At 43.3% G+C, this 25,639-nt stretch overlaps 1 protein-coding gene across 1 annotated transcript in view; it reads left to right on the forward strand.

The window, feature by feature from the left end:
* Positions 1–25,639, forward strand: part of LOC139550664 (cadherin-2-like) — a 114,020-nt gene that overhangs the window by 64,454 nt on the left and 23,927 nt on the right. Inside the window, exons 3-14 of the mRNA XM_071361690.1 lie at positions 10,150–10,370; positions 15,704–15,883; positions 16,877–17,032; positions 17,746–17,890; positions 18,272–18,444; positions 19,491–19,628; positions 20,140–20,325; positions 20,828–21,081; positions 21,491–21,633; positions 22,419–22,652; positions 23,601–23,834; positions 24,472–24,611. Coding sequence (XP_071217791.1) covers positions 10,150–10,370; positions 15,704–15,883; positions 16,877–17,032; positions 17,746–17,890; positions 18,272–18,444; positions 19,491–19,628; positions 20,140–20,325; positions 20,828–21,081; positions 21,491–21,633; positions 22,419–22,652; positions 23,601–23,834; positions 24,472–24,611 — 2,204 coding nt within the window. The remainder of the gene's footprint in view (positions 1–10,149; positions 10,371–15,703; positions 15,884–16,876; positions 17,033–17,745; positions 17,891–18,271; positions 18,445–19,490; positions 19,629–20,139; positions 20,326–20,827; positions 21,082–21,490; positions 21,634–22,418; positions 22,653–23,600; positions 23,835–24,471; positions 24,612–25,639) is intronic.

Here is a 25,639-nt window from a genome sequence, read left to right on the forward strand (position 1 = left end):
AAACAGCAGTTAGAACACAACAGCTAACAACCCTTTGATTCGCCTCAGAGTCTTCACAATGACAATACAACCCCTTCATATTATGATGACGATACTGTAACCCAGAGGAGATATAGCTAGCTAAGACTAATTTCTGCAGTTTAGCCAGAACAACACAGGGCCTTTGTACCTTAATGGGCCAGATCCAGAGAAGCTAGATGCATCTCCCTCTCAGTGAAGTAAATGGAAGTGGCTGTTGGGCACTGGCAGGCAGTCGATCATCTTACCTTGTTAGTGTTCTCCCAATACAACGACTGTCAGACAGGTCCGCTAGCCCCCAAGAGAGCAAATGGGCATATGAAGATGTGAGAGAACTTTTAAGTGTAAAGAGAAAGGAGAACAGGAGAGAATCTCATTTATGGAAGAAGGCTAGTTTTATTCCCTCGGGACGGGACGGGGGGTCTGTTTAGCATATCCAGAGAGGCCATGGGTCAGTCTATCTGAGATTAAAAGGGACCTGCATAGGATATTGCTGCTCGCTGCTATGATGATGCTGCTTGTGCTGGTTGTGTTTCTTTGTGTGTGTTTGTGCCAGTGTGGGCGAGCATAATAAAGAAAGGTGGTATCGTTGCAATTTGTTAGAGTGTTTTCATCCTTTAATTGAAGCCTCTGTTTCAGAAGGGGACTATGTCTTCTGCAATAACACGTAATTGTTGTGGGTGTTGGTCACCACAAGAATGTAAGGCTGCTGGCTATAGTGTAGCCGGTGTGACTTCATAGCCCTTTCCCTCTTTACATGTTTATTTAGCAGAAAGACATTATTGGAGAAAGTCGACATTTCCCCATGTTTCTTTCATGTGAATCCTGTACATATTTTAGTCAGAGCCTTAAACACATGGATCTCCATGGTGTTTGAAGTGCACTGCATTAGTAAAACCCCTTCAAGCAAGGCTGAAGTCTGGCAAAGCCCAACCTCATCATCCTACCATCCAGACATCAACTGTAAACTGTTTACTTTCTCTCAAGAGCTTCATTTTACTGAACACAGGGTTATTGCTGCTCAAGCCTCATCTCCCTCACAATAAATGGGTTTTTAGATTCTTAAGATGGTCGACAGAGTTTGAGAAAAAACTAAGCTAAAGAGGCTTACCAGCTAAAATGGAAGTTGTTTGCTAATTACCCTTGAGACTGTAGAAAATGTATTCATAGTAAATGCTTAAACACCACCTACATGTGAATGAAGTACACAGACATGCATAATTATGGGTAGTATCCAGCTTTGATATTTTAAAAGCATTCGTATGGTGTTCCTTTTGATTTTACATAATAATTGGCTAATTATAGGATGAAATATTGTGAAAGGTATTACGCCATAGTAGAAAAGACGAAGTGCAATCACTTTCCATGACATAGACTGGAATAAACTTTCCATGACATAGACTGGAATAAACTTTCCATGACATAGACTGGAATAAACTTTCCATGACATAGACTGGAATAAACTTTCCATGACATAGACTGGAATAAACTTTCCATGACATAGACTGGAATAAACTTTCCATGACATAGACTGGAATAAACTTTCCATGACATAGACTGGAATAAACTTTCCATGACATAGACTGGAATAAACTTTCCATGACATAGACTGACCAGGTGAATCCAGGTGAAAGATATGATCCCTTATTGATTCCACTTCAATCAGTGTAGATAAAGGGGAGGAGACAGGTTAAAGAAGGATTTTTAAGCATTGAGACAATTGAGACATGGATTGGATATGTGTACCATTCAGAGGGTGAATGGGCAAGACAAAAGATTTAAGTGCCTTTGAACGAGGTATGGTAGTAGCTGCCAGGCGCAACAGTTTAAGTGTGTCAAGAACTGCAACGCTGCTGGGTTTTTCATTCTCAACAATTTCCCGTTTTTATCAAGAATTATCCACGACCCAAAGGACATCCAGACAATATTAGGAAGGTGTTCCTAATGTTTTGTACGTTCGGTGTATATAGTATACAGTCCTAATTTCACATGACATTTTGTGTCACATGAATTGCCATTCATTCATTTAGCCCCTGTTATATTTTCCAATAGCAGAGTGACTTTCTTAGCACTTTAATTTGAATTAAGACACTGAAGTGCGACGTGGATCAGCTACAGTTTAGCGACCATCTCGTAATCAACGTCCTCTTGCATGTACGTTCTACCGAGCACAGCTAATTTTGAACCTATTTTCTGTATTGCATTTCCTCATCTCCAATGCAGTCAGCTAGGGCCAGCGTTGGAGCATGAATTAGATTTGGTGAACTGTGTTCGTGAATAATGCATTTTGTCAGTGGCGTCCAGGCATTTGCCCGATGGAATTGCCTCTGGAGCATTCGCCGGGGTCTGCATTTCTGTTATGTGACTGATGAAACACCTATGCTGAGTATTTCACACCTGTCAGTGACATCACCAGCTGGAGATGAATGATGGAAATATCAGGACGAACCACATGACGTGGTGCTTCTGCCTTGTCACATTTACAGCTCATTACAGGGACCTTGAGCTTTTTACAAGCTTACTGGATTTGGATTTGCAGACAGGCATAAAAAGGTATAGGCTGGAACATTTGATGTACTCTCTTGACGTTAGGCTACCACGGACAGCCTCTTTATGTGTTCCCACTGTGAGATATGCTGCATCTGATTGCGTTTTTTTTTTTTTTACAACTGTTCCTTGTGACGTTCTCGAGAACGCTGCAAATTAACCAAATGATGTATCCCTCTCTCTTTCTTTCTCTCTCTCTGTTCTCTCTCTATCTGCTCTCTGTATTTGTGCCTCTCTATAAGCAGCAGCACGTGATGGAGACAGACAAAAGAGTGACACATTGGGAAGGTTAGCTGTGGTTTTTGTGTTGTTAGTCAGCTACGAGGGTTTCTATAAGCCTGTGAATGGGCTCGTTGAGTCAGAGGTAATTTTGGGCCCCGGCGTGGGGCATTAGTTGGACTGGCCTTTCTGCTGACTGGCCCGCTTTCTTCCCCCCAGCAGCAGTAGTAGCAGCAGCAGCAGCAGTATATACCCCTCTCTCTGCTGCATCGGCATTTCTGTCCAAACCAAAGGCCTTTATCTCCCTGGCCTTGTGGCCATGACGACATGTCTGATATGCCGAGGTGGTGGTGGTGGCAGCAAGGATCTCTTTCAGTTTCGTTATACCTCCGGGAGCTAATAAATCTAGATATACTGTAGATAAACTGGAACATCCAGGGTTAGTACAGTAAATGCTGCTCTGGTCTCCTATGGGCTATGGGGGTTGGGGAGCTGGCCATGATAAATGAATAGACACACGCTGGACATCCCCATTCATTATTATTGGAATTTGTGCTGCCTGCTGGGAATTTGCACAGCGATTGCCATGGCGCCTGGTTGCTGAAGGGCCTCCCAGAGGTGTTCACATGGCCAAATCTCAGACCGAGCTAGGGAACAGGAGCTCAGCTCAGCAGCCAAACAACAGGCCTCGGTGCCTCAAAGACTCACAAGGAAACCACTATAGTCGAGTGTAGGCTAACCCAGGGTATTACATACACACTAATATCAGTTAACACAGAACTAAAGTCTTGCGTAATTGGTCAGATGCTCAATTAAGTTCTGGGTCTATGCGTGTTAAAAGAAGAGAGACAAGGAGGATCGGAACCGGAAAGAAAAGCTCTACCTTCTCTCTTTGCAACTGTCCCATCTGCACCAACTGTCCTATCTCCTTCTGAAATCCAAGACCTAATGGTGCTCGTTATCTCATGCATTCCATTGTATCATGACAGATTTACGGTACCATTTATGTTTATGTAGTCTGTCCACGAGAGAATACACGCACGCACGCACGCACACACACACTGTCTACCCTCACATGGAACATGGAACAATGCAGCCTTGTTTGTATTTATCCTTCACCTGAAGAACAAAAATCTTTGAGCTAGGCTCAGCAGCTAGAGCAGCCCCATAAATGCTAATTAAGATGAAGCAATATAAAGAGGCCAATCCCAACCACCCACTCATTCTCTCTCTCTCTCTCTCTCTCTCTCTCTCTCTCTCTCTCTCTCTCTCTCTCTCTCTCTCTCTCTCTCTCTCTCTCTCTCTCTCTCTCTCTCTCTCTCTCTCTCTCTCTCTCTCTCTCTCTCTCTCTCTCTCTCTCTCTCTCTCTCTCTCTCTCTCTCTCTCTCTCTCTCTCTCTCTCTCTCAAACTGTGTGCTCACTACACAAATCAGCATATGTTCCATCCAGGTGCATACATATAGAATGTGTACAGTACATGGTTTTGGGTTGATTTAGATCAAAACATTTATTGGATCTATCATCTCTTTGATCAAATCAAATCAAATGTATTTATTTGATCTTATAGGTTAATAAGTAAAGCACAAAGCACTTTAGCCAACCAATCAATATACCTAATTTAAGAATAGAGTGTGTGAAGTAGATTGTGCCACCTCTCCCTTCAACGATATGTTGTCTCTCAAGTCTCATCCACCCAGTAGAAGCTGTCATTGTGAGCTGAGCTGTTCTGACACTTCTCTCTGTATTCTGTATGTGTCTGAGCATCAGACGGACTAGTGCTGTGGAGGTGATTGCCTGAAGGCTGGAAGGAAACAACTTCAGCTAACCAAGGTCACATCGCGCTCTGAAGTTGGCTTGCCAGGTTCAAACAGACAGAAAAAAACGAATTGGATGAGGTTGCTCTGAGCAGTGTGCAGATCAATATATAGGCACTTAGTATGTTCCAGCATATAGGCATAGGATAGATACTCCTCTGTTTATTCTTGTATATCTTAATTTCATAGTGTTCACTTTGCTTCTTTCCCCCACAATGCCGAGCCACTCTCTGAGACACCTTTGTGTGCTTTTCATCAATATTTAGATGAATGGCAATTCCTCAGGTGCAGCAGATCAGTGCACTGCTATGGCTTTGTTTTGCAGATGTGCTGCGTTAACTGTAGCACAGTGTAAAGGGTTGCATCCAGGGCCCTTTCAACAGTTTCTCCCTCCCTCTCTACGAACGTGATGAAGTAAAGCAGGATTGTATTTTCATTCATCTTGTTGAGAACCCTCTGAATACATTTTAGTTCAGTGTTTTATTTTCAACCAACAAGGCTTAGTGCTTGTACAGTATTAATTGATTAGAACCCTCATTATTTTCTCTCTTCTCTCTATCTATCTCTAGGTGTCTCTCTACTCTCTTCTGTTATGCATTTCTTTATACAGTACATAGAAAATGCCTGTAGTTCGGGTCTCTTTTTGTGAGGATATGGTGGTTCATTCAGTAAGGTACACTTCACTGGATAACTTTGTGTCCACTGTGAAAGTCAACAGTCAGATCAAGTGAATGTTTGTAACTTCTTGGAACTATAGGGGGTGCTGTTCCGCATTAGCATATTTGGGTCTCCAAATTAAACTGCCTCGTGCTAAATTCTTGATCGTACAATATGCATATTATTGTTATTATTGGATAGAAAACACTTTCTAGTTTCTATAGCCGTTGGAATTTTGTCTCTGAGTGGTACAGAACAATATCTACAGCACTTTTCATGACAGGGGTCAGATTTCAGAAATTTTTACCCCTGATCTGGAGTCTGTTTTTAAGGCGACAGTGAATGCTATGAAGAAACCGACACTGCCTAAGTCTTCCTCTGGGTGTCTGTACGTCATCACGTTTTGAATGGAGTCTATTGCACAATCACAGCCACTATAAAACACGAAAACGTAGAAGTACCGCTCTCTCCCTGCATGCGTCATGCGCAAAATGGACATCAGACCTGCCTCCTTCCAAATCGTTTTTTAGAGAGTGATATTTCTCTGGTCATGTTTTCAGTCGTTATAGTTGTTAAAAACATCATAATGTAGTTAATTTGAACCGTTTTATAGCAATTTATATCCGTTTAGTGCGATTTTGAGGAATTTCTTTGTTGTGCACTCTGAAACTTTGGACACGTTTCGGGGTCCCGTTCGATCGTTAGTGGATATTTCGAAGGACAGAGGACATCTATCGACCAAAAGAAGATTCGACCCAAGAAAGGATTCTTTGCCCAAGATTCTGATGGAAGAACAGCTCACAGTAAGAACAATTTATGATGATAAATCGTGTTTCTGTCGATAAATGTTAAACGTTTATGTCGCCATCTTGTTTGCTATAGCTTCGCTTGGCGCAACCTGTATTGAAAAGTAAGGATAATTTAAAAAATGTAAATCAGCGGTTGCATTAAGAACTAATTTGTCTTTCGATTCCTGTCAACCCTGTATTTTTTAGTCAAGTATATGATTAGCTTTCAATTAAACTAGATCACTCTGATAGATGACGTCAGACATATTGAGGCTTGATTTCCTAGTATTTTTATTGTGTAACCACGGTTTTGTATGGCTAAATATGCACCTTTTCGAACAAACTGTATATGTATGTTGTAAAATGATGTTACAGGAGTGTCATCGGAAGAATTCTGAGAAGGTTAGTGAAAAAATGTATATATTTTGGCGGTGATTACGTTATAGCGCTCTTTGGCTGGAATCGATGCTCTGGTAACGTTTGCACATGTGGTATGCTAACTTATCGATTTATTGTGTTTTCGCTGAAAAACGCTTAGAAAATCTGAAATATTGTCTGGAATCACAAGATCTGGGTCTTTCCATTGCTATGCTTTGTCTATTCTTATGAAATGTTTTATTAAGAGTAAATTGGTCATACACGTTGCTCTCTATAGTAATTCTAGTCGTCTTGTGATGGTAGGTGCAATTGTAAACTGTGATTTCTACCTGAAATATGCACTTTTTTCTAACAAAACCTATCCTATACCATAAATATGTTATCAGACTGTCATCTGAAGAGGTTTTTTCTTTGTTAGTGGCTATCAATATCTTAGTTTAGCCGAATTGGTGATAGCACCTGAAGTAGTAAGAAACTGATGGAGTTAGAAAAGTGGTGTATTTTGCTAACGTGTTTAGCTAATAGATTTACATATTTTGTCTTCCCTGTAAAACATTTTAAAAATCTGAAATGGTGGCTTTATTCACAAGATCTGTATCTTTCATCTGGTGTCTTGGACTTGTGATTTAATGATATTTAGATGCTACTATCTACTTGTGAAGCTATGCTAGCTATGCTAATCAGTGTGTGGGGGGGTGAGGGGTGATCCCGGACCCGGGGTAGAGGCTCGTTAGAGGTTAACCTCTCTTTACGCTTTGCCCATTTTCACAATTTCACAATACTTTGCCATTGGGAAAATGGCTCCGTCACCTGCTGTGGTGGTTTAGCCATTGTGCTTTATGTTCCATAATGCAGTGTCTTGAAAAAGTATTTATCCCCCTAAATAAAGTCCATCTGTGTGCAATCTAATTGTCACATGATCTGTCAAATGATCTTAGTATATACACCTGTTCTAAAAGGCCCCAGAGTCTGCAACACCACTAAGCAAGGGGCACCACCAAGCAAGCGACACCATGAAGACAAAAGAGCTTTCTAAACAGGTCAGGGACAAAGTTGTGGAGAAGTAGAGATCAGGGTTGGGTTATAAAAAAATATCTGAAACTTTGAACATCCCACGGAGCACCATTAAATCCATTATAATTTTTTTTTTAAGAATATGGCACCACAACAAACCTGCCAAGAGAGTGCCGCCCACCAAAACTCACAGACCAGGCAAGGAGTGCATTAATCAGAGAGGCAAAAAAGAGACCAAAGATAACCCTGAAGGAGCTGCAAAGCTCCACAGTGGAGATTGGAGTATCTGTCCATAGGACAAATTTAAGCCGTATACTCCACAGAGCTGGGCTTTATGGAAGTGACCAGAAAAAAAGCCATTGCTAAAAGAAAAAATAAGCAAACACGTTTGGTGTTCGCCAAAAGGCATGTGGGAGACTCCGCAAACATATGGAAGAAGGTACTCTGGTCAGATGAAACTAAAATTGAGCTTTTTGGCCATCAAGGAAAACGCTATGTCTGGCACAAACCCAACACCTCTCATCACCCCGAGAACACCATCCCCACAGTGAAGCATGGTGGTGGCAACATGCTGTTGGGATGTTTTTCATCGGCAGGGACTGGGAAACTGGTCAGAATTGAAGGAATGATGGATGCCGCTAAATACAGGGAAATTCTTGAGGGAAACCTGTTTTAGTCTTCCAGAGATTTGAGACTGGGACGGAGGTTCACCTTCCAGCAGGACAATGACCCTAAGCATACTGCTAAAGCAACACTCGAGTGGTTTAAGGGGAAACATTTAAATGTCTTGGAATGGCCTAGTCAAAGCCCAGACCTCAATCCAATTGAGAATCTGTGGTATGACTTAAAGATTGCTGTACAACAGCGGAACACATCCAACTTGAAGGAGTTGGAGCAGTTTGCCTTGAAGAATGGGCAAAAATCCCAGTGGCTAGATGTGCCAAGCTTATAGAGTCATACCTCAAGAGACTTGCAGCTGTAATTACTGCAAAAGGTGGCTCTACAAAGTATTGTACGCTCCAGTTTTCAGTTTTTTTGTCTTATTTCTTGTTTGTTTCACAATTAAAAATATTTTGTATCTTCAAAGTGGTAGGCATGTTGTGTAAATCAAATGATACAAACCCCCCCAAAATCTATTTCAATTCCAGGTTGTAAGGCAACAAAATAGGAAAAATGCCAAGGGGGGTGAATACTTTCACAAGCCACTGTAGAAAGGTTCTGGTACATGTTGTGTATTATTTTGAGAGCCGGATGCAAGTGAACACAAAATACATTCTCTTTAGTTTAACTAGCAAGACAGTTTTAATTATTTCTGTCACTGAAAGGTTGTTATTAGTAGGTGGTGAATTGTATTTCGGTGTGCGTGCGTGCGTGCACCAAAGAATTGTAGCTCCTATTTTGCTTTTCACACTCCAACATCCCTGATCAGCACCCCGTCAATAGGGCCAGGGGTTAAACCTTAGTTCTTGTTCAGAGCCAGGGCTCAACCTCCCTCCCTCCACAGGCCCACATGTGATGTGCTCCCTCCCACTGCTGTGCTCCCTGTGTAAAGTCCCACTGAAATCGCAGCTCTCTGTAGCTCTGTCTGTCCTCAAGGTAATACAAGAATGGGAGATTAGATGTCCTTCTTCAAGGCTTTTGTTAAGTAATTTGCCGTCTGGTTTAATAATTTAAAATGGCATCGGTGCAGCCTACATAGAAATTATATATATTTACATCTGATCACTTTAGCTTGGAGGAGTTTCAGTATTATCTGTATGCTGGCTGTTTTTCTGTTCTCTCTGTGTGTGTGTGTGTGTGCATAGATGTTTGTTTATGTGTGTTTAAACGAGTAGAACTGTGTGTGTGTGTGTGTGTGTGTGTGTGTGTGTGTGTGTGTGTGTGTGTGTGTGTGTGTGTGTGTGTGTGTGTGTGTGTGTGTGTGTGTGTGTGTGTAGGTGCAGGTGTGGTGTTTGAGATGCACTGTCACTCACCTGAAACATGAACCAATGTTAGACCACTGCCACTGAAGTGCTCTGGGACTGTGTACTAGAGCTCCAATGAGCTGTGTATGTGTGTGTGTGTGTCACTGCAGCTGTGTGTATATGTATGTGTACACACTGATGAAATAAACATCACACACTTCTCACTCCCTGAGAGTCAGGATTGCTAGCCGACCACGGCAAAGCATACGTGTTTGTTATTGGGGAGAAGCTGGCATGCAACATCTTGAGGTAAAAGCAATAAGAAAAAGTCTGGAACCTATGTAAATGATTCCCCTCTTATTTATTTAAGCTGGTGCTTCTATTTACCCAGACACAACAGTGCATTTAGCCACAGTCTAATTGGCACATCAGTTTAAAAAAACAATGTTTTGGTATTTTAGATATATTCGTTGTGATTCAGCAAGTGCCCTTCAGGGGTGTATCATTTCCCTTTTGCTTTCTTTCTTTTTCTATTTTTTCTCTCACTTTCTCCTTCTCTCTTTCTACTGCACCAGTTTTAAACAATACTTTTGGGGCACAGCTTGAAATACATTATGTATGAGTTTTAGGAGGAATTGGAGAACCTTTGTGGACTATACCACACAGACTGGGAGTGGTGTGGGAGGAGGGCCCCTGTCTATCTGGATGTCCGTCTTTCTGTCTGAGTGTCTACTCACTGTCTTTCTCTCTCCCTGGTTGCCTCAGCTTCAATCTGATGTTCTGTCTCTTCTCTCCCTCTTTCTCTTACAGTGAAGTTTGTGAACTGCGGCCAAGGTGGACTGGTGCAGTTCGAGTGCAGTAACCCGTTCGACTTCCGTATAGAGGCTGACGGAGTGGTCTACGCCCTCAGGCCCTTGACCGTGTCCACCCTCCGGGCGGTGCCCCTAGTGATCGTGGCCAGGGACGAGACCAATCAGCAGCAATGGCAGACCCAAGTGAGATTAACGCCACCTATAGGCCAGAGCCAACAGGTACGTCCAACACCTCCGCACACATCCTCTCTCCTTTCCACCCTCTCCTCTCTCTCTCTAATGTTTCTTGATTATTTGTGACTTCGGGTAGCATTGTGGAATGTGGAATGTTCCAATTCCAAATCCGCCCCTGCATCTAATTCCTTCCTCTTATTAGCCGTGCCGGAGCATTCACAGATGATTTGTTCCCTAAATTGTAGCAGGTGTTCCGGGAGACTGGGATGGATGCTTGCTAATTAAAACGTAATGTGTCAATTTAAAGGGGAGCACAATCATATACTCAACACGGTCAGTGAGTAGCGGCGCCACACACAACAGATGCAGAATAGCTCCTCATAAAGACTGATTTCAATCAGCTTCCTTGTGGCGGCAGCGGCGATGTTTATGACTGTATCATTGTCATCCAACCAGAGGGTAGTGCATTGCAGTGCACCCCTAGTGGTGATTCAGAGAACAGGGAGCATCTGTCTCTAGGCTTCAAAGATCCTGCCATTCAGTCAATGTTCTGTAGATGAAAGAGGCCGTGTGATGTGGTTATGTAATCAAGTGTGTAATTGAGAGAGAGAACAGGGAGATGAGGAGAAACAAGGCTCAAACGGCTGTGTTTGTATTTCTAGCCTCATTCTCACTGCTGGATTATGTGTTTCTGTTCAGTTCAATGGTCATAACCTGTGAAAGTCTGTCTCTCTCACTAGCTGGAATGGTGTTAATTGGCTAGAGTGCACAGACTCACATTTAAACTCTCTGTCTTGCTCTCTCTCTCTCTCTCTCTCTCTCTCTCTCTCTCTCTCTCTCTCTCTCTCTCTCTCTCTCTCTCTCTCTCTCTCTCTCTCTCTCCGATTTTTAGGTTGAATTATTGAAGTCTGCGTTGTCTGATCTTCATACATTGTGGACTCTTATTGTTAATGAATGCCTCTTAAGTACAGCACAATGAGCCTCTTTGTTCAACAAAGACACCATCTGAAAATACATTCCTCCAGTCATATACAGAACAAATTAGCTGCACAAGCAGCCCATTTCAAAAGCACCTCTCCGAAACATCACATAAAAGGCGAGTGCATTCTTTTATAAGCCTCCAGATTAAATGCAAATTTTTGCAGTTATGTCAAATTGGTGTGAGTGCAGTGGGCCAACAGCAGCAGCAGCAGCAATGAAGGCATTTTGTGGTTTCAAATTAAACTTCTACAGGGGATGATTTAGTGAGAGTTTTGAAAACAGCATTGTTAGGGCGCTGATGCTCATTTACCACAGTGACTGCTGCAGGTATGTGATTTTAATGACACCATTAGTCACACATGTCGCTCATTTAAAGAGAAATGTACACTTGTCCAGGCCAGATAAACAAGGGGCTTGGCCACAGTAGCTTTTAAATAGAAATAGGAAGACCATCATGGGTAATCATGTCCATTTTAGAAGACTCTGATTGACCCTAGATGTCTGTGTTGTTTTCTATGTGATTGTATGGACAGTTGTTGCTTTGGCCTGGATGATTATGGTAGTAATCAATGTTCCCTCTAATTTTTCTCATCACTGAGCAAATTGCAGGTCTGCTGAGCGCAAACTTGAACATTGTGAAAATTCTGTGCAACTTCCAGCGGGTGTTTACTGTGAACACTGAGTCTGTAACCGCTTTAAGTTACAGTTTTAACAGTTGCCATGTAGGCTACTGTAGCTATTTAATCATATTCTAGGCATACCAGAGTGTCCTATCATCAAAAACAATTGACAAAGAGGTGACTGAAAATGGTGGTGATGTTTAATGCAAGAAAACACTTTACAAAATAAAATGCATTATTATTCCCATACCATTATTACAGAGAATCAGACAAATGATGCTACCCTCTGCCTATTGGCTATTTAGCTTATTTAAGCTTGTCTCAAAATGCAACATTGCCCCTTTAAGACATCAAAAAAGCTCTTTATCTGACTAGCTTTTGAAAGATGTCAAGAAATGTACACGTTTTGTGCTCTTGTAGGAAGCAATACCTCCCCTATTGATGACTACAAATGATCTATAACTGGGCTAATAACTCACTAACTAGCAAAGGAAATGAACAAAATGTGCACACGTGGCTATATGCAGCTCTAGCTTTGATCTCAAAACAAACGCAGGTCCTGCTGTAAACACTGTCCAGGTCAAAGTAAATGGCATGATCTATTTGCATATAGGCCTACTGCAGCTCTGATTGGTTATGCCGCAGTATGAGCTGTGTGGTGCATGTCAATGAAATAGAATCCTACTCCAATGCATTCTGCCTACAACAAAATCTCTTGCATAGTTTGTTTTGTTTCGGTATGTTGCATTGAAAGTGGCTAATATTGAGTTGATTCGATCACCATTGCCACAGTAAAGTGAAACGTTGATTGTGTTAACTAACAGGGAACACTCTAAAAAGTTTTGTGAAGTTTAATCTAGTGCTTCTCTTTGTGGGTTGATACAGTATTTATTCTGCGCGGCAGTCCATTGGAGCTGCGCGGCAGTCTCGGGGCTACTGTGCGCCCGCGCACAGTTTAGAGGGAACATTGGTAGTAATCAAATCTATGATAGAATATAGAAATCAATCTCACCAGTTTATTGGACCACGTGTCAGGGTTTCCCCTAAGATATAAAGTTAGTGAAGGGGGGTGGGAGAGGTTGGGGGGTTGGTAGTGGACGTGGCCAATGACTTGGTCTATGACCAAAATAGTTTGATGCCCTCCTCTGCTGAGACAAAATGTTCCTGGTTTAAAGCTAATTTCCTGCAATTCTACACATTTTGCCATGGGGCTGAGAGAAAATGAACAGTTTTAAAGTAACTGTCCAGTGAAAATCTCACTTTTAAAAGTTCATATTATGTTAACTCATACCCAAATAATAACTTATAAAACAATATAGCTCCATTATAATTTCTACATACTTTATATCTGGTTTTAGTCGACAATGAAAATGTTTTACCAAATACATCATGTTTTTCGGAAGAGCTGGTCACAATTTAGCAGCAGCGGCCCGCCATTGTTAAATGAATATAGGGGAAACACTGGTGTGGTTATGTGGTTCTCTCTCCAATGCAATGATTGTCATGAATCATCATCATGCGATCCCTAATCACATCAGCAGTTAGATGATATATTTGCAAACACTGCGAACGCATCGGCCCTAGGGGAATGTTTTAATCAATGAAAAAGTAACGATTGGCTTAGCAGTCTCAGCCCCAGCACAGTCACATATATCTAACTATCTGTGTGTGTGGCTATAGACAAGTACAAAATCTCCCTCTCTAAAGCCTAGGGTGACCTTTCCTACCACCACCACGACCATCAGCATAAACATCACCACAAGGCTGAAAACCAAGACCTACCCTAGGCTTTAGAGAGGGCGATTTTGTACTTGTCTATAGCCACACACACACACACACACACACACACACACACACACACACACACACACACACACACACACACACACACACACACACACACACACACACACACACACACACACACACACACACACACACACACACAAAGCCACAATCTCTCTCACACACAGTACACAAACACTCCCAAGCTCTCAGGGATACTGAAGTGTAGTCTAGCAGTCAGAGGATGTAGGGGGCAGAGAGACCTCCAGTACTCTCCAGAGATAGATAGATGTGACTGTGCTGGGGCTGAGACTGCTAAGCAAACCCTCCACACCATTCATCATTCCAGCCGCCAGGTCAGAAATAATTACCGCTCTCACTCTCTCCTTCGGTTTAATAGGGTAATAGATATTTCTGATGCATGTTCCCCGCTATCTGTCCGCTTGCCTCTCTGCATTTCAAATGTGTGAAAGCAGCATAATCGGATTTCAAACATGATTAGTAGAGGCGCTCCGACAACTCCGCAGATGGTCAGGGAGGGCTGCGTGCTTGGTGAGGCTGCGTGGGATGGGCCTCGTGTTGTAACGTGGCAAAACTGTAATTCATTTGGCTGTTTGCACAGACTGTGGCTTTAGGCTAGTTTTAGTACTTTGGATATTGTGTAACAAATTGACGATCAGTAATTACAGACGGACGAGAGAGAGTTAAGAAGGGACTTTCTGAAGCGTGACTCTTCTGCAGGATGACTGTTCTACCTAAGTTTGCCAGCGTCTTGTTTACATTTTCTATCGGGCATTCAAGGTTATTGTGACTTCCCTGGAGCTACTTGGGTCTCTCTCCCAACAGTCTCTCTCTCTGTGGAACAGCGAAGGCAAATGGAGCCATCTGGCTATATAGAGTCTGGCTTGCAGGTACCATCCTGCTTTGTTTCAAATCACTTTCATTACAGCCAAGGGAGGATGGCACATCCATTTTAGAAGCCTGTGTGTGTGTGTGTGTGTGTGTGTGTGTGTGTGTGTGTGTGTGTGTGTGTGTGTGTGTGTGTGTGTGTGTGTGTGTGTGTGTGTGTGTGTGTGTGTGTGTGTGTGTGTGTGTGTGTGTGTGTGTGTGCGCCTGTGCGTGCATGCATGCTTTTATCAGGACATGAGAGGAGGTCTGTGATTTAAAGCTAACTGAGGGGCTACAGTACGATCCTCGACAAAGAATCTCAAACACTACTCTCATTCCCAGCCATGGAGAAGAGAGCCTGGAAAGAGAGGCTGTTCAAAAACATCATCACACGTATGGAGGCAATGTTAGCCTTCACTGAATTCTCAAAAACGAAATAGATCCTAAAATACAATATGACCATATCAAAAAGCCTCCCCCCTCCTATGTTGGGTCCTCTAGCTGGTATAGTTCAATGAGTATGTTTACATGAACACTAATATTTCGATATTAAACTGATTATGACAGTAGGTCGAGTATAGCTTTAGTCATGTAAACATCTTAATTGGCCTAAGGTCATAATCGAAGTCAGCATACGCCGATTAAAACACCTGGTTTTCTGAGCAATCTTTGGAAGTATTAGGAAATGTAAACACCTTAATCTGAATTCAAGCTGTGTATTTGATCTGTGCATGTTCTAACACCAGCCGAGCGAGCCTCCCTCTTGTTATGCCCGAGTGAACGTTTATTTTGATTGCCGATTTTCTGCATTTATCAGTCCTATCAGGTAGCCTGATTTCAGATGTGTCCATGTAAACAGGTTTATTAAGGAAATCATTATTCTTGCAAAGCATGTAAATGTTTGATATTAACAAAGCATGTAAAATGATATTACCAAAAAACAGTTTTAGGCTGTCAAGAATTTGCATTCTCTTGAATTATTTCCATAACTTCATTGGTAGGTAAAGATAATTTGTCTTCTGGCTACTGTATAAAAAGTATACCTAAAGCCATTGGTTTTTACATGTGTCAATTTGGTAAACAGATGTTATTTCTCTCCTCCAGGTTCAAGATATCCCAGCTCCCCCAGCTCTGTCCCAGGGTCTCCAGGAGATCTGGTTCCCATCGCGGCAGACAGACAGCAGCTCCGTGGGCCAGCTCAAACGCATGAAAAGGGACTGGGTAATCCCCCCAATCAACGTCCCAGAGAACTCCAGAGGAGAGTTCCCCCAGGACCTGGTCCGGGTAAGACGCCACACACATAGGCACAGGCACACGCACACACACACACACACACACACACACACACACACACACACACACACACACACACACACACACACACACACACACACACACACACACACACACACACACACACACACACACACACACACACACACACACACACCTACACACCGGTTATCCACAACCTGAAAGGAGACGGTGCTCTTATTCTGAGCTTCATGGTTCTATGGAGCAGCAGCAGATTTTGGACCGGTCATTTCTGTTCTACCAGCATTATCACTCAATTTACCACCATATTGACTCCACATCCTGAAAGGTCAAGTGCTTGTGCTAAAGCATCTGATTTCCCTCTCCCAGTCAGGCAAGCCGTCACTATGAATGTTCCTGCTATTATGTAGCTTTAGAGATGAGAGTGAAAAGGACAAAGAGCCCTCCAGTGGCTTGTTTCCCTCAGGTTTCCTGTTGAGATATTATCCTCACTTTATCATGTGCTCAAGGGGCAGGGGGTGGGTGGATATGAATGATGGAGGACTGGCTATCCTTCTCATGTCAGTTAAGAAGTATATCCTTTCTCAACATAAGCTTACTGGTTCCTGACATAGTGCTAAGTCCAGTATATACTGTCTGTATGTATTATATTTAATCCAGAAGCATTAGGGGGCTGAGTTTAATGGATGACATAAGGGAGAGGCACCAGGCACCATCCAGACACACCATGGATACCAAGGCTTATGGGTAGAGATAGACAGGCCAGGGAAGACACAGAGGCTCAAATACATCACACTCACATATAGTTTAGACACATACGCACATCAAGGGAGGAAGATCTGTCTGTACCACTCACCAACGGGACTCAAGCACGGTGCAACACACCAACACCGATACATACCCCCACCATAACATCATTTTTTAAAGTAGAATTCTGAGCAGTATATATACCCACAATTTATTATTGATCATTGACCAACATACTTTTGGGTTCTGAAACAGATCCGGTCGGACAATGACAAGAACCGCTCCCTGAGGTACAGTGTGACTGGACCCGGAGCCGACCAGCCGCCCACTGGCATCTTCATCATCCACCCCATCTCTGGAGAGCTGTCCGTCATGAAACCCCTGGACAGAGAACACATTTCCAACTTCCATGTAAGTCTCATACACACACATGGGTCTATGTGAGAGAGGAGATGATTAGGACCACGCATACTGACAAAGTCAAGATCCATTTTGGATTAAAACATTGTTATTTTCTAGCCAAATAACAGTAAGGTGGAGCAATAGTGTCTGCGGGTCCTATTCATCTCAAGCTTTCTTTGGTTCAGCACCACCTAAAGTGATGTGCATTCACTTTAGGTGATAGAGAGAGAAGCTTGGCCTTGTGCAGTTCAGTGAACAGGAGAAACAGAGCAGACATTCTGAACAGTTACAGGAAAAGGTTTCTAAACACTGTACCAAGCATTAAGCATTCTTTATCCAGTGTCATCTTTGGCTAATACATTGTCTGTATACTCCAGGAGGTTGGCTGGCATGTGCTCAAGGTCCCTTGGTAGTCAGGGTGAGAGTGGGCAGACAGAAAAAAAACAATAAATTGCAGGTTTGTAATGAAGGTATAATGGAGCAGGCATCGCTGGAAGCGCTGCACTGTGAACAAACAAGCATTAACATTATTGAAAGGCAAATTTCTGGGTTTATTTTTTTTCTATAATTGGAAATAGCTGAAGTAAGAGAGCCATTGCAATGCCAAAGTTCTACTCAGGCAAATGTAAGTGTTTTTGCTGAATGTTTATTGTTTGGTTCTTGCATGCATGTGTCCACCACAGTCAGCTGAGTGCTGATATCTCTCTGGTGTCTCCCTACAGCTGAGAGCCCATGCTGTGGATCTGAATGGTAACCAAGTAGAGAGCCCCATCGACATTGTAATCAATGTGATTGACATGAACGACAACCGGCCCGAGTTCATCCATCAGATCTGGAACGGCACCATCCCTGAGGGCTCTAAACCAGGTAGTGGCCTAGACCAACCTCCCAGCCTTCCTATTCTCTGGCCTTCGGGGCCACTAAACTATCACTAGATAAAACAGCATTGATTAATCACAGGGGGTAGTCATTTTGTTAATTTTGCTGCTGTTCGATATGGATAAGATCTCTGCCAATAGAATGTATTCTCTTGTGGAAGTGCTTTGTCAACATTTCAGACAAAGCCAAAGTTTTTGGGGGGCTATGTTTTGACTGTGCTCCATATTATTCAATGGATCCTCATAAAAGGGTAGTTTAGTGACTGTAGGTAAATTAAATGCAGTACTGAAATAAAACAAGGTCATACTGTTTTAAAAACCCTTGTTGAATCCCATATTTGCATCTTCTGTTTGTCTTGTCATCACTCAGGGACCTTTGTTATGACGGTAACGTCTGTTGACAAAGATGACCCCAAAACAGCCAATGGGATGCTGCGCTACAAGATCGTATCCCAGAATCCTGAGAGCCCGACATCCAACATGTTCACCATCAACAATAAGACAGGAGGCATCATTACCGTCGCAGCCGGCCTGGACAGAGAGGTACGCAATACAGGAGTTTGTGTATGCGTGTGCCTATTAAACCCCCAATGCAGTAGCATTAAGGTCACAGTCCCAGTATCATAGCCATTAATCACATTAATTCATGTGTGCTCCTCCTTTGCTGCACAGCACTCCTCTAACATGCATAAGTCAAGATATCCTTTCCTTTGTTTACCTAAATGAGCTGTGGATTGCAGATAGATTTGAAAACAAACAGAACATTGTAGTTTTGGGTTGTTTTTGCTGATGATAATCTTCACTGTGTCTCAAAACTAATTAAGCTCGCTAAGCATGACTGATTACCATTTTACCAACGGAGCCCAGAAATGGACTCATCGCCCACTTCATACTTATTGCCTCTAACAAGGAGGCAACATGCATCATTGAGCAGATAAATGTTTCTTTTTCTCCCCGTTGCTATTAATGGTAACACTCTCCTATTTAATTGCATGGCGATGGTCTTGCTTATACTGGATGGAAGTGACAAAATAAATATATAAGTTGAGGGGGGGGAAACAAAGCCAGTTGGTGCAATTCTGGCGAGGGCAATCTGGCTAGCTGGCCTTCTATATCAAGTTCTCCCCTGGGGCCACTGTTATAGCTGTTATATGTACGGCAGTTGCCACCATGAAAGTAATTTGCCCGATTCTCATTACCTAGTCACTTGAGTGGCTTTTAATGTGAGGGGAGTAATTTATTACAGTGGGATTACCCATCATGCACCATGATGCTACACAGAGTGGAAATGTGGAAGTGTTGCACTCCCATAGCAAGCAGACTTCTATAGATCCTTTCTCTCTCCACAGGGAAATGATGTGGACTTGATCATTGTGAGAATAACTAGGATTCCTCAACCTCCTCATTGTGGTTTGACAGATATTAGGTTGTTAGGATAAGAGAAATTGAACTTAATAATGTAGAGAAATTGAAAATGATCATTATTTGGTTTATGTAAGATTCAACCTACACGTAAGGCTCAACACAAGGGTTTAGGTGTTGTTCGTATACATAGTTAAATCTTTTCCAACATGTTTTTCTTCTTGCAGAAAGTACCTCAGTACACGTTGATCATCCAGGCCACAGACATGGAGGGCAACCCCATGTACGGTCTCTCCAACACCGCCACCGCCGTCATCAAAGTCACGGACATCAATGACAACCCACCGGAGTTCACTGCAGAGACGGTGAGAAAGAACACAGCTTCACATCCATGTACTACACCACACTGTGTGTTACAGTCATAGCACTGTCACACTGTCTATATGTACTTAACCCACACATAGCACACAATCAGCCTTGCTTGCAGAGCATTTCAGATGGCATAAAGATTAGCTGTTAGCCAGTCATCCGTTTGCTGTTCTGTCCTACTCCGTCCAGATGTTGACACATGTAAGTACTGACATCCTAAGTACATCAGGCAGACAAAGAGAGGAGATGAGCGAGAGCAGAGGAGAAGAGAGCAGAGAAAGGTGCTGAATGTATTTGTGAGAGATGCTTCCCCTCTGTGTAATGTAAGTGTATTGTTTTTCTATCAGACCAAGATGGTGAAGATAACATGATAAGTTGCTGTGGACATTTATTTACCTGAAATGTCGGGAGTGTAGTGCTGGAGCATAGAGCCTGTGTTTTCCACTGGCGCAGCAGTATGTCTAACTGCTCTCTAACTGTCCCATCCCCCATCTTTTATTCATGCAGTTCTTTGGAGAGGTGCCTGAGAACCGGGTGAATGTCATCGTGGCCAACCTAACGGTGACAGACAAAGACCAGCCCAACACGCCAGCCTGGAACACCGTCTACAAGATCACCGGGGGCGACCCCACCGGCAGGTTCTCCGTGCCAACCGACCCCACCACTAACGAGGGCCTGGTAACTGTTGTCAAGGTGAGACTGGCTGCTACCCCGTCTGACTCAACCCACACCCCCATCTCCCCTCGGGGCCACTGACCATGAATAGCGAAGACAGCTCTTAAAGATTAAATTAATAGGTTATAATGCCTTCTATGTTTGTAAGCTGTAGGAGTTACCTATAGCAGAGAGAGCAAAGGTGCATGTCAACTGTTTTATTAAACTCTCTCTGTGTGTGTGTGTGTGTGTGTGTGTGTGTGTGTGTGTGTGTGTGTGTGTGTGTGTGTGTGTGTGTGTGTGTGTGTGTGTGTGTGTGTGTGTGTGTGTGTGTGTGTGTAGCAATTGAAGACTAATTGGTCAACAGTTGTAGAACTAGCTACAGTAGCTCCTAGCTTCTCCTGGGTTCTTTGTCTTATGGCATAATAATAATATTTTACTGATCAAGAAAAACAGAATAAATACTTTATCCATCCATTCTCTTACACTCAATGAAACATATAGTAAGTACACTTATATACTGTTGGTTTCCTCCCTACAGCCAATCGACTATGAGATCAGCAGGACGTACGTGTTGACGGTGGTAGCGGTGAACGAGGTGTCCCTCGCCCGGGGCATCCACTCCCCTCGCCAGTCCACCGCCACGGTCTCCATCAGGGTCATCGATGTCAACGAGAGCCCTAACTTTGAACCCAACCCCAAACTCATCAAACTGGAGGAGGGGATGCAACCAGAATCAGCACTAACCACCTTCACAGCACAGGACCCTGATAGATTCATGCAGCAGACCATTAGGTAGTAATGACACTAAATAGCTGTATTCATGCAGAATTTTTCATACAGTTTGCTCAAAGCACTGACTGGCATTACGTCAATGAAAACACTCCCTTTTACTGGACATTCAACACCTTTAGCCTTAAATGTACATGTCTGCATGAGAGAAAAACTAACATGTAAGGTTGTCTTGTATCTTCTGTACGCTTTCCTCGTACTCTGTAAATGTACACACTGAAGAAGGCTGTGAAGCCTGATGCAGTGAAAATAATTTTAAAAAGTAGAATAAGGAAGTAAGCTTTATGCGACATCTTTTTGAGTGCGGACCCATTACACCTTTTTGTTTGTCTGAATTTGCAGGTTTTACACACCAACCAAGCTTCTGGGAAAGCGCAATGGTTCTCTTTTGACTCGTCCTTTGTATTCTCAGATACACCAGGCTCTCAGACCCAGCCAACTGGCTGAGAATTGACCCTAACACCGGGCACATCACAACCATCGCCGTCCTGGACCGTGAATCGCCCTACGTGAAGGACAACATGTACAGCGCCACCTTCCTGGCCTCTGACAGCGGTACGTAGCTAATATCTGCTTCCCACAAGTAACCTAGGAGAATATTGTTTTTAGCAAGCAAAAATTTTAAACACAGCTACCTCGTTCAAGGTTAACATTGTCCCTGACATCAATGTAGCAAAAGCCACCCTGTTGAAGGAAATGTTTCCGAGCCAGCCCAGACTAAACAGTCACACTGTGGACGTGTTCACCTCTCTCCTCTCTCCTTCCCTGACTGGATTTACCTCTGTTCAGGTTTAGCCTGTTCCACGGAGCACAGCACAGGCCAATAGGCTTAAACTCACCCAATATAGAGTTTTCTCAGCATTAATAGGTTAGGATTGGATGACTAGCTCCTTTGAGCGTGGCCTGAATGGCAAAAAAGCCTCTTAGCCCCATGAATACATAGAGGAGCTAAGGCTCCGGGGCTAAGGCAGCGACAGTAGGCTCTTCTCTGTCTGTCTGCTTTAGTATTCTCACCCCGTGGCCTCCCCCTTCGTCAGGAAGACACACTCTCTTCAGATCACACACCCAGACCCTCTGCCCTCCCCCCATCTGGAGGGGTCCTGTCCCTGCAGGGTGGCTGCTGCTGCTCCTCTATGCCCTATTTTAGCACCAAGCACCAGGCTCAGGATAAGGACTTTATGCACTACCACAGTGCAGTGAGACATCATGCTTTAAAATGATGCAGATCACTTCGTTATATATTTCCCCTTATCGTTATGTTGATTTGTTAAAATCTATATTTTTATCAATGTACGTGTGTGCGTGCGTGTGTCTCTGTCTGTGTGTGTTGTCCCGTCCAGGCATTCCCCCGGCGAGCGGTACAGGCACCCTGCAGATCTTCCTGCTGGACATCAATGACAACGCGCCCCACGTCTACCCCCAGGAGACTGAGATGTGTGAGAAACCTGAGCCCAACGGCTTCAACATCACAGCGCTAGACGGAGACCTCAGCCCTAATGCCGGACCCTTCGCATTCGAGCTGGCTAACAGGCCCTCAGACGTACGGAGAAACTGGACCATCACACGGCTCAGTGGTAAGACACAACAATAACAAAATGAGAGCTAATCAATATACCTGGGCCTGTGGGTCGGCAGTACTTCTGGTTTTCATTCTTCCCATGTAATCAGAGACCGATTTAGACCTGGGTCACCAGGAGCCATTCTGGCCAATAAATGACATTCACCAATCAACTGCCAATGAAAATGGAGAACCACCAGTACCGTGTGGCCCTAATTATTTGGATGGTGATAATAACACTGTAGGGTTTGGGACTGTATGTGCTTGGCACCGGCTTAGAGGCAGTACTGTATAGGCTTCATGTCCATGGTTTGACATGTGGTTTCAGGCTTTCCATAGGGCCAGGTGCATTGACCTATAACAGTAGACAGTGTTCTCAGTGTGGGTTCCTCACATGACCTTAATGAAGACAATGTACTATAAAAGAGATTAATAGCAGGCCTTCGCTTCATCAAGCAGCTCACTAATTGATTATGCTAATTATGCCAACACAAAAAAAGAGGAATGACTCATTTGTTGTGCATTGCTAGTGGTTAGATGTTGTGAGTGTAAACCACAGTGAATAAATATATTAGTAGTATAACAGCCAAATGGATAATAGGAGCTGGGGGAGTTTAGCCTAAGTGCCATTATCAAAAGGTCTTCAGTGGGTTTATAAAATTATAAATATAAATCCTGACCATATTTTGGATGACATATGCTGGCAACTTCCAGGTATAGGAAGTTATGCTGTTCAGCTTTTTTCCCAGTAGTAATTAGTTGGTTATCTAATTTGTATACTCAATATAGATAAGTTCATAGATGAAAAAGTTGCACTTGGATTTGTTATGTAGAGGTTAAGGTTAGTGTTGTTTTTGGTTATTTAGTTTTTCGTTGTTAAGTAACATTTTTCAATTTTTCTCTCTTTCTCTTCCTTTACGTCTCCCTCCTGCTCTCATCCTCCCCCACTCCCTCCCACCCCCAGGTGACTTTGCCCAGTTGAGCCTGAAGATCAGTTTCCTGGAAAGCGGCATCTACGAGATCCCCATCATCATCACTGACTCTGGCAACCTGCCCATGTCCAACACATCCTACCTGCGGGTCAAGGTGTGTCAGTGTGACCACAACGGGGACTGCACCGACCAGCAGCACATTGTCGCTGCAGGCCTGGGCACGGGCGCCATCATCGCCATCCTGCTCTGCATCATTATCCTGCTCAGTGAGTGTCCCACTGCCGCTTTGCCTCAGTGCACGCATGCACACACACACACACACACCAGACACCAGTGCCGTCACCGCGCCCACCACACATATACAGTGGCCTGCGAAAGTATTCACCCCCTTGGCATTTGTCCTATTTTGTTGCCTTACAATCTGCAATTAAAATAGATTTTTGGGGGGTTTGTATCATTTGATTTACACAACATGCCTACCACTTTGAAGATGCAAAATCTTGTTTTATTGTGAAACAAAGCATGAAATCCAAGTAAAAATCTATTCAAATTACAGGTTGTAATGCAACAAAATAAGAAAAAACGCCAAGGGGGATGAATACTTTTGCAAGGCACTGTACAAAACAAGATAAATGCCATCCCTTACCATCCCTAAACATAGCCACAGGGATTATTAAGGAGCTAAACGTCATGCCCACGAGATAGCAGTAGATTATTTATGGATTACCCAAAAGATAGATAGCACTGATCAATCTCGTGGCAAGGTTTACATTCTGAATTGATTTACATATGTATGCAAAATATCTTATATTTTGTAATATGGGATATTTTGCTCTCTATTTATTTCTTTATATTTCTCTCTCTCGATCCCTCCCTGCCTCCCTTTCCATTCCTCCTCTGTAGTTCTTGTGTTGTTGTTTGTGGTATGGATGAAGCGTCGTGATAAGGAGCGCCAGGCCAAGCAGCTGCTTATTGACCCTGAGGACGATGTCAGAGACAACATCCTGAAGTATGACGAGGAGGGAGGAGGAGAAGAGGACCAGGTAGAGAAACACACACACATACACAGTCACACACACTCACATATACTAACAATTATATACACACACACACACACACATGCATGCAGTCGTGCACACACACACACACACACACATATATACAAACATACACACACGCACAGGCGCACACACACACACAAACACAAAAACACACTTATACACACACACATACACACACACACACACACACACAAGACATCAGATTACTTACAATACTAACCCACACTTTTTGTAATAAACTCCAGTTAATACAAGGGAATCATTTTGTAAATGTCTGGTAATATCATTAACAAGTGGAGTGTGTTCTTGCCATGGGCCCATTTTGTGATGGACTCCACACACTGGGCCAGGTAGTGTTCAGGGCTGGTTATTGCAGTGATAATGTAATTGGGAGACAGACATCTGCTGCTGTGTTATAATGAAGCTCCATCTACATATCTACTAATGATTGGGCAAGAGGGAACATGCACACACCCAGGCGCACATTCACAGGCACACACACACACACGAACACGAACACACACACACAGGCACACACAGACCCACACAGGCCCACACACAAACAGACACACATACACACACCGGCACACACACACATACACACAGGCACACATACACAGAGGCAAACACGCATAAGGATGTGCACACACACACCCAGAAACACATACACAAACTGTAATGTCTGAAGACACTGTGCTATAACCCTCCTCAAAGACATTAGAAGCAGGAAGGGTGACATATTTCATATTTATCGAAAGAAAACAAGCTTCCATTTTGAGCTAGGGGGAGGAGGAGGGATGGACGTCAGAAGTAAATGGTCTTGTCTATGGAATCTGGAAGTCAGTCCGTCGGGGTTGTATTGTGGGTAAAAAATGAACCAGACTGTCCCAGTGATGTGGACTATATAATGCCTCACCTCTGTTCTCCCTATCTCTCCCGCTGGGGAGGAAATTGAAGTGTCAGTGCAGTGGCCGCTCGGCGCTCTCAAAGTATTTTATTTTAGTTGCTGA

The sequence above is a fragment of the Salvelinus alpinus genome, chromosome 23, assembly GCF_045679555.1.
Source record: "Salvelinus alpinus chromosome 23, SLU_Salpinus.1, whole genome shotgun sequence".
In the NCBI taxonomy this organism is placed as follows: Eukaryota; Metazoa; Chordata; class Actinopteri; order Salmoniformes; family Salmonidae; genus Salvelinus; species Salvelinus alpinus.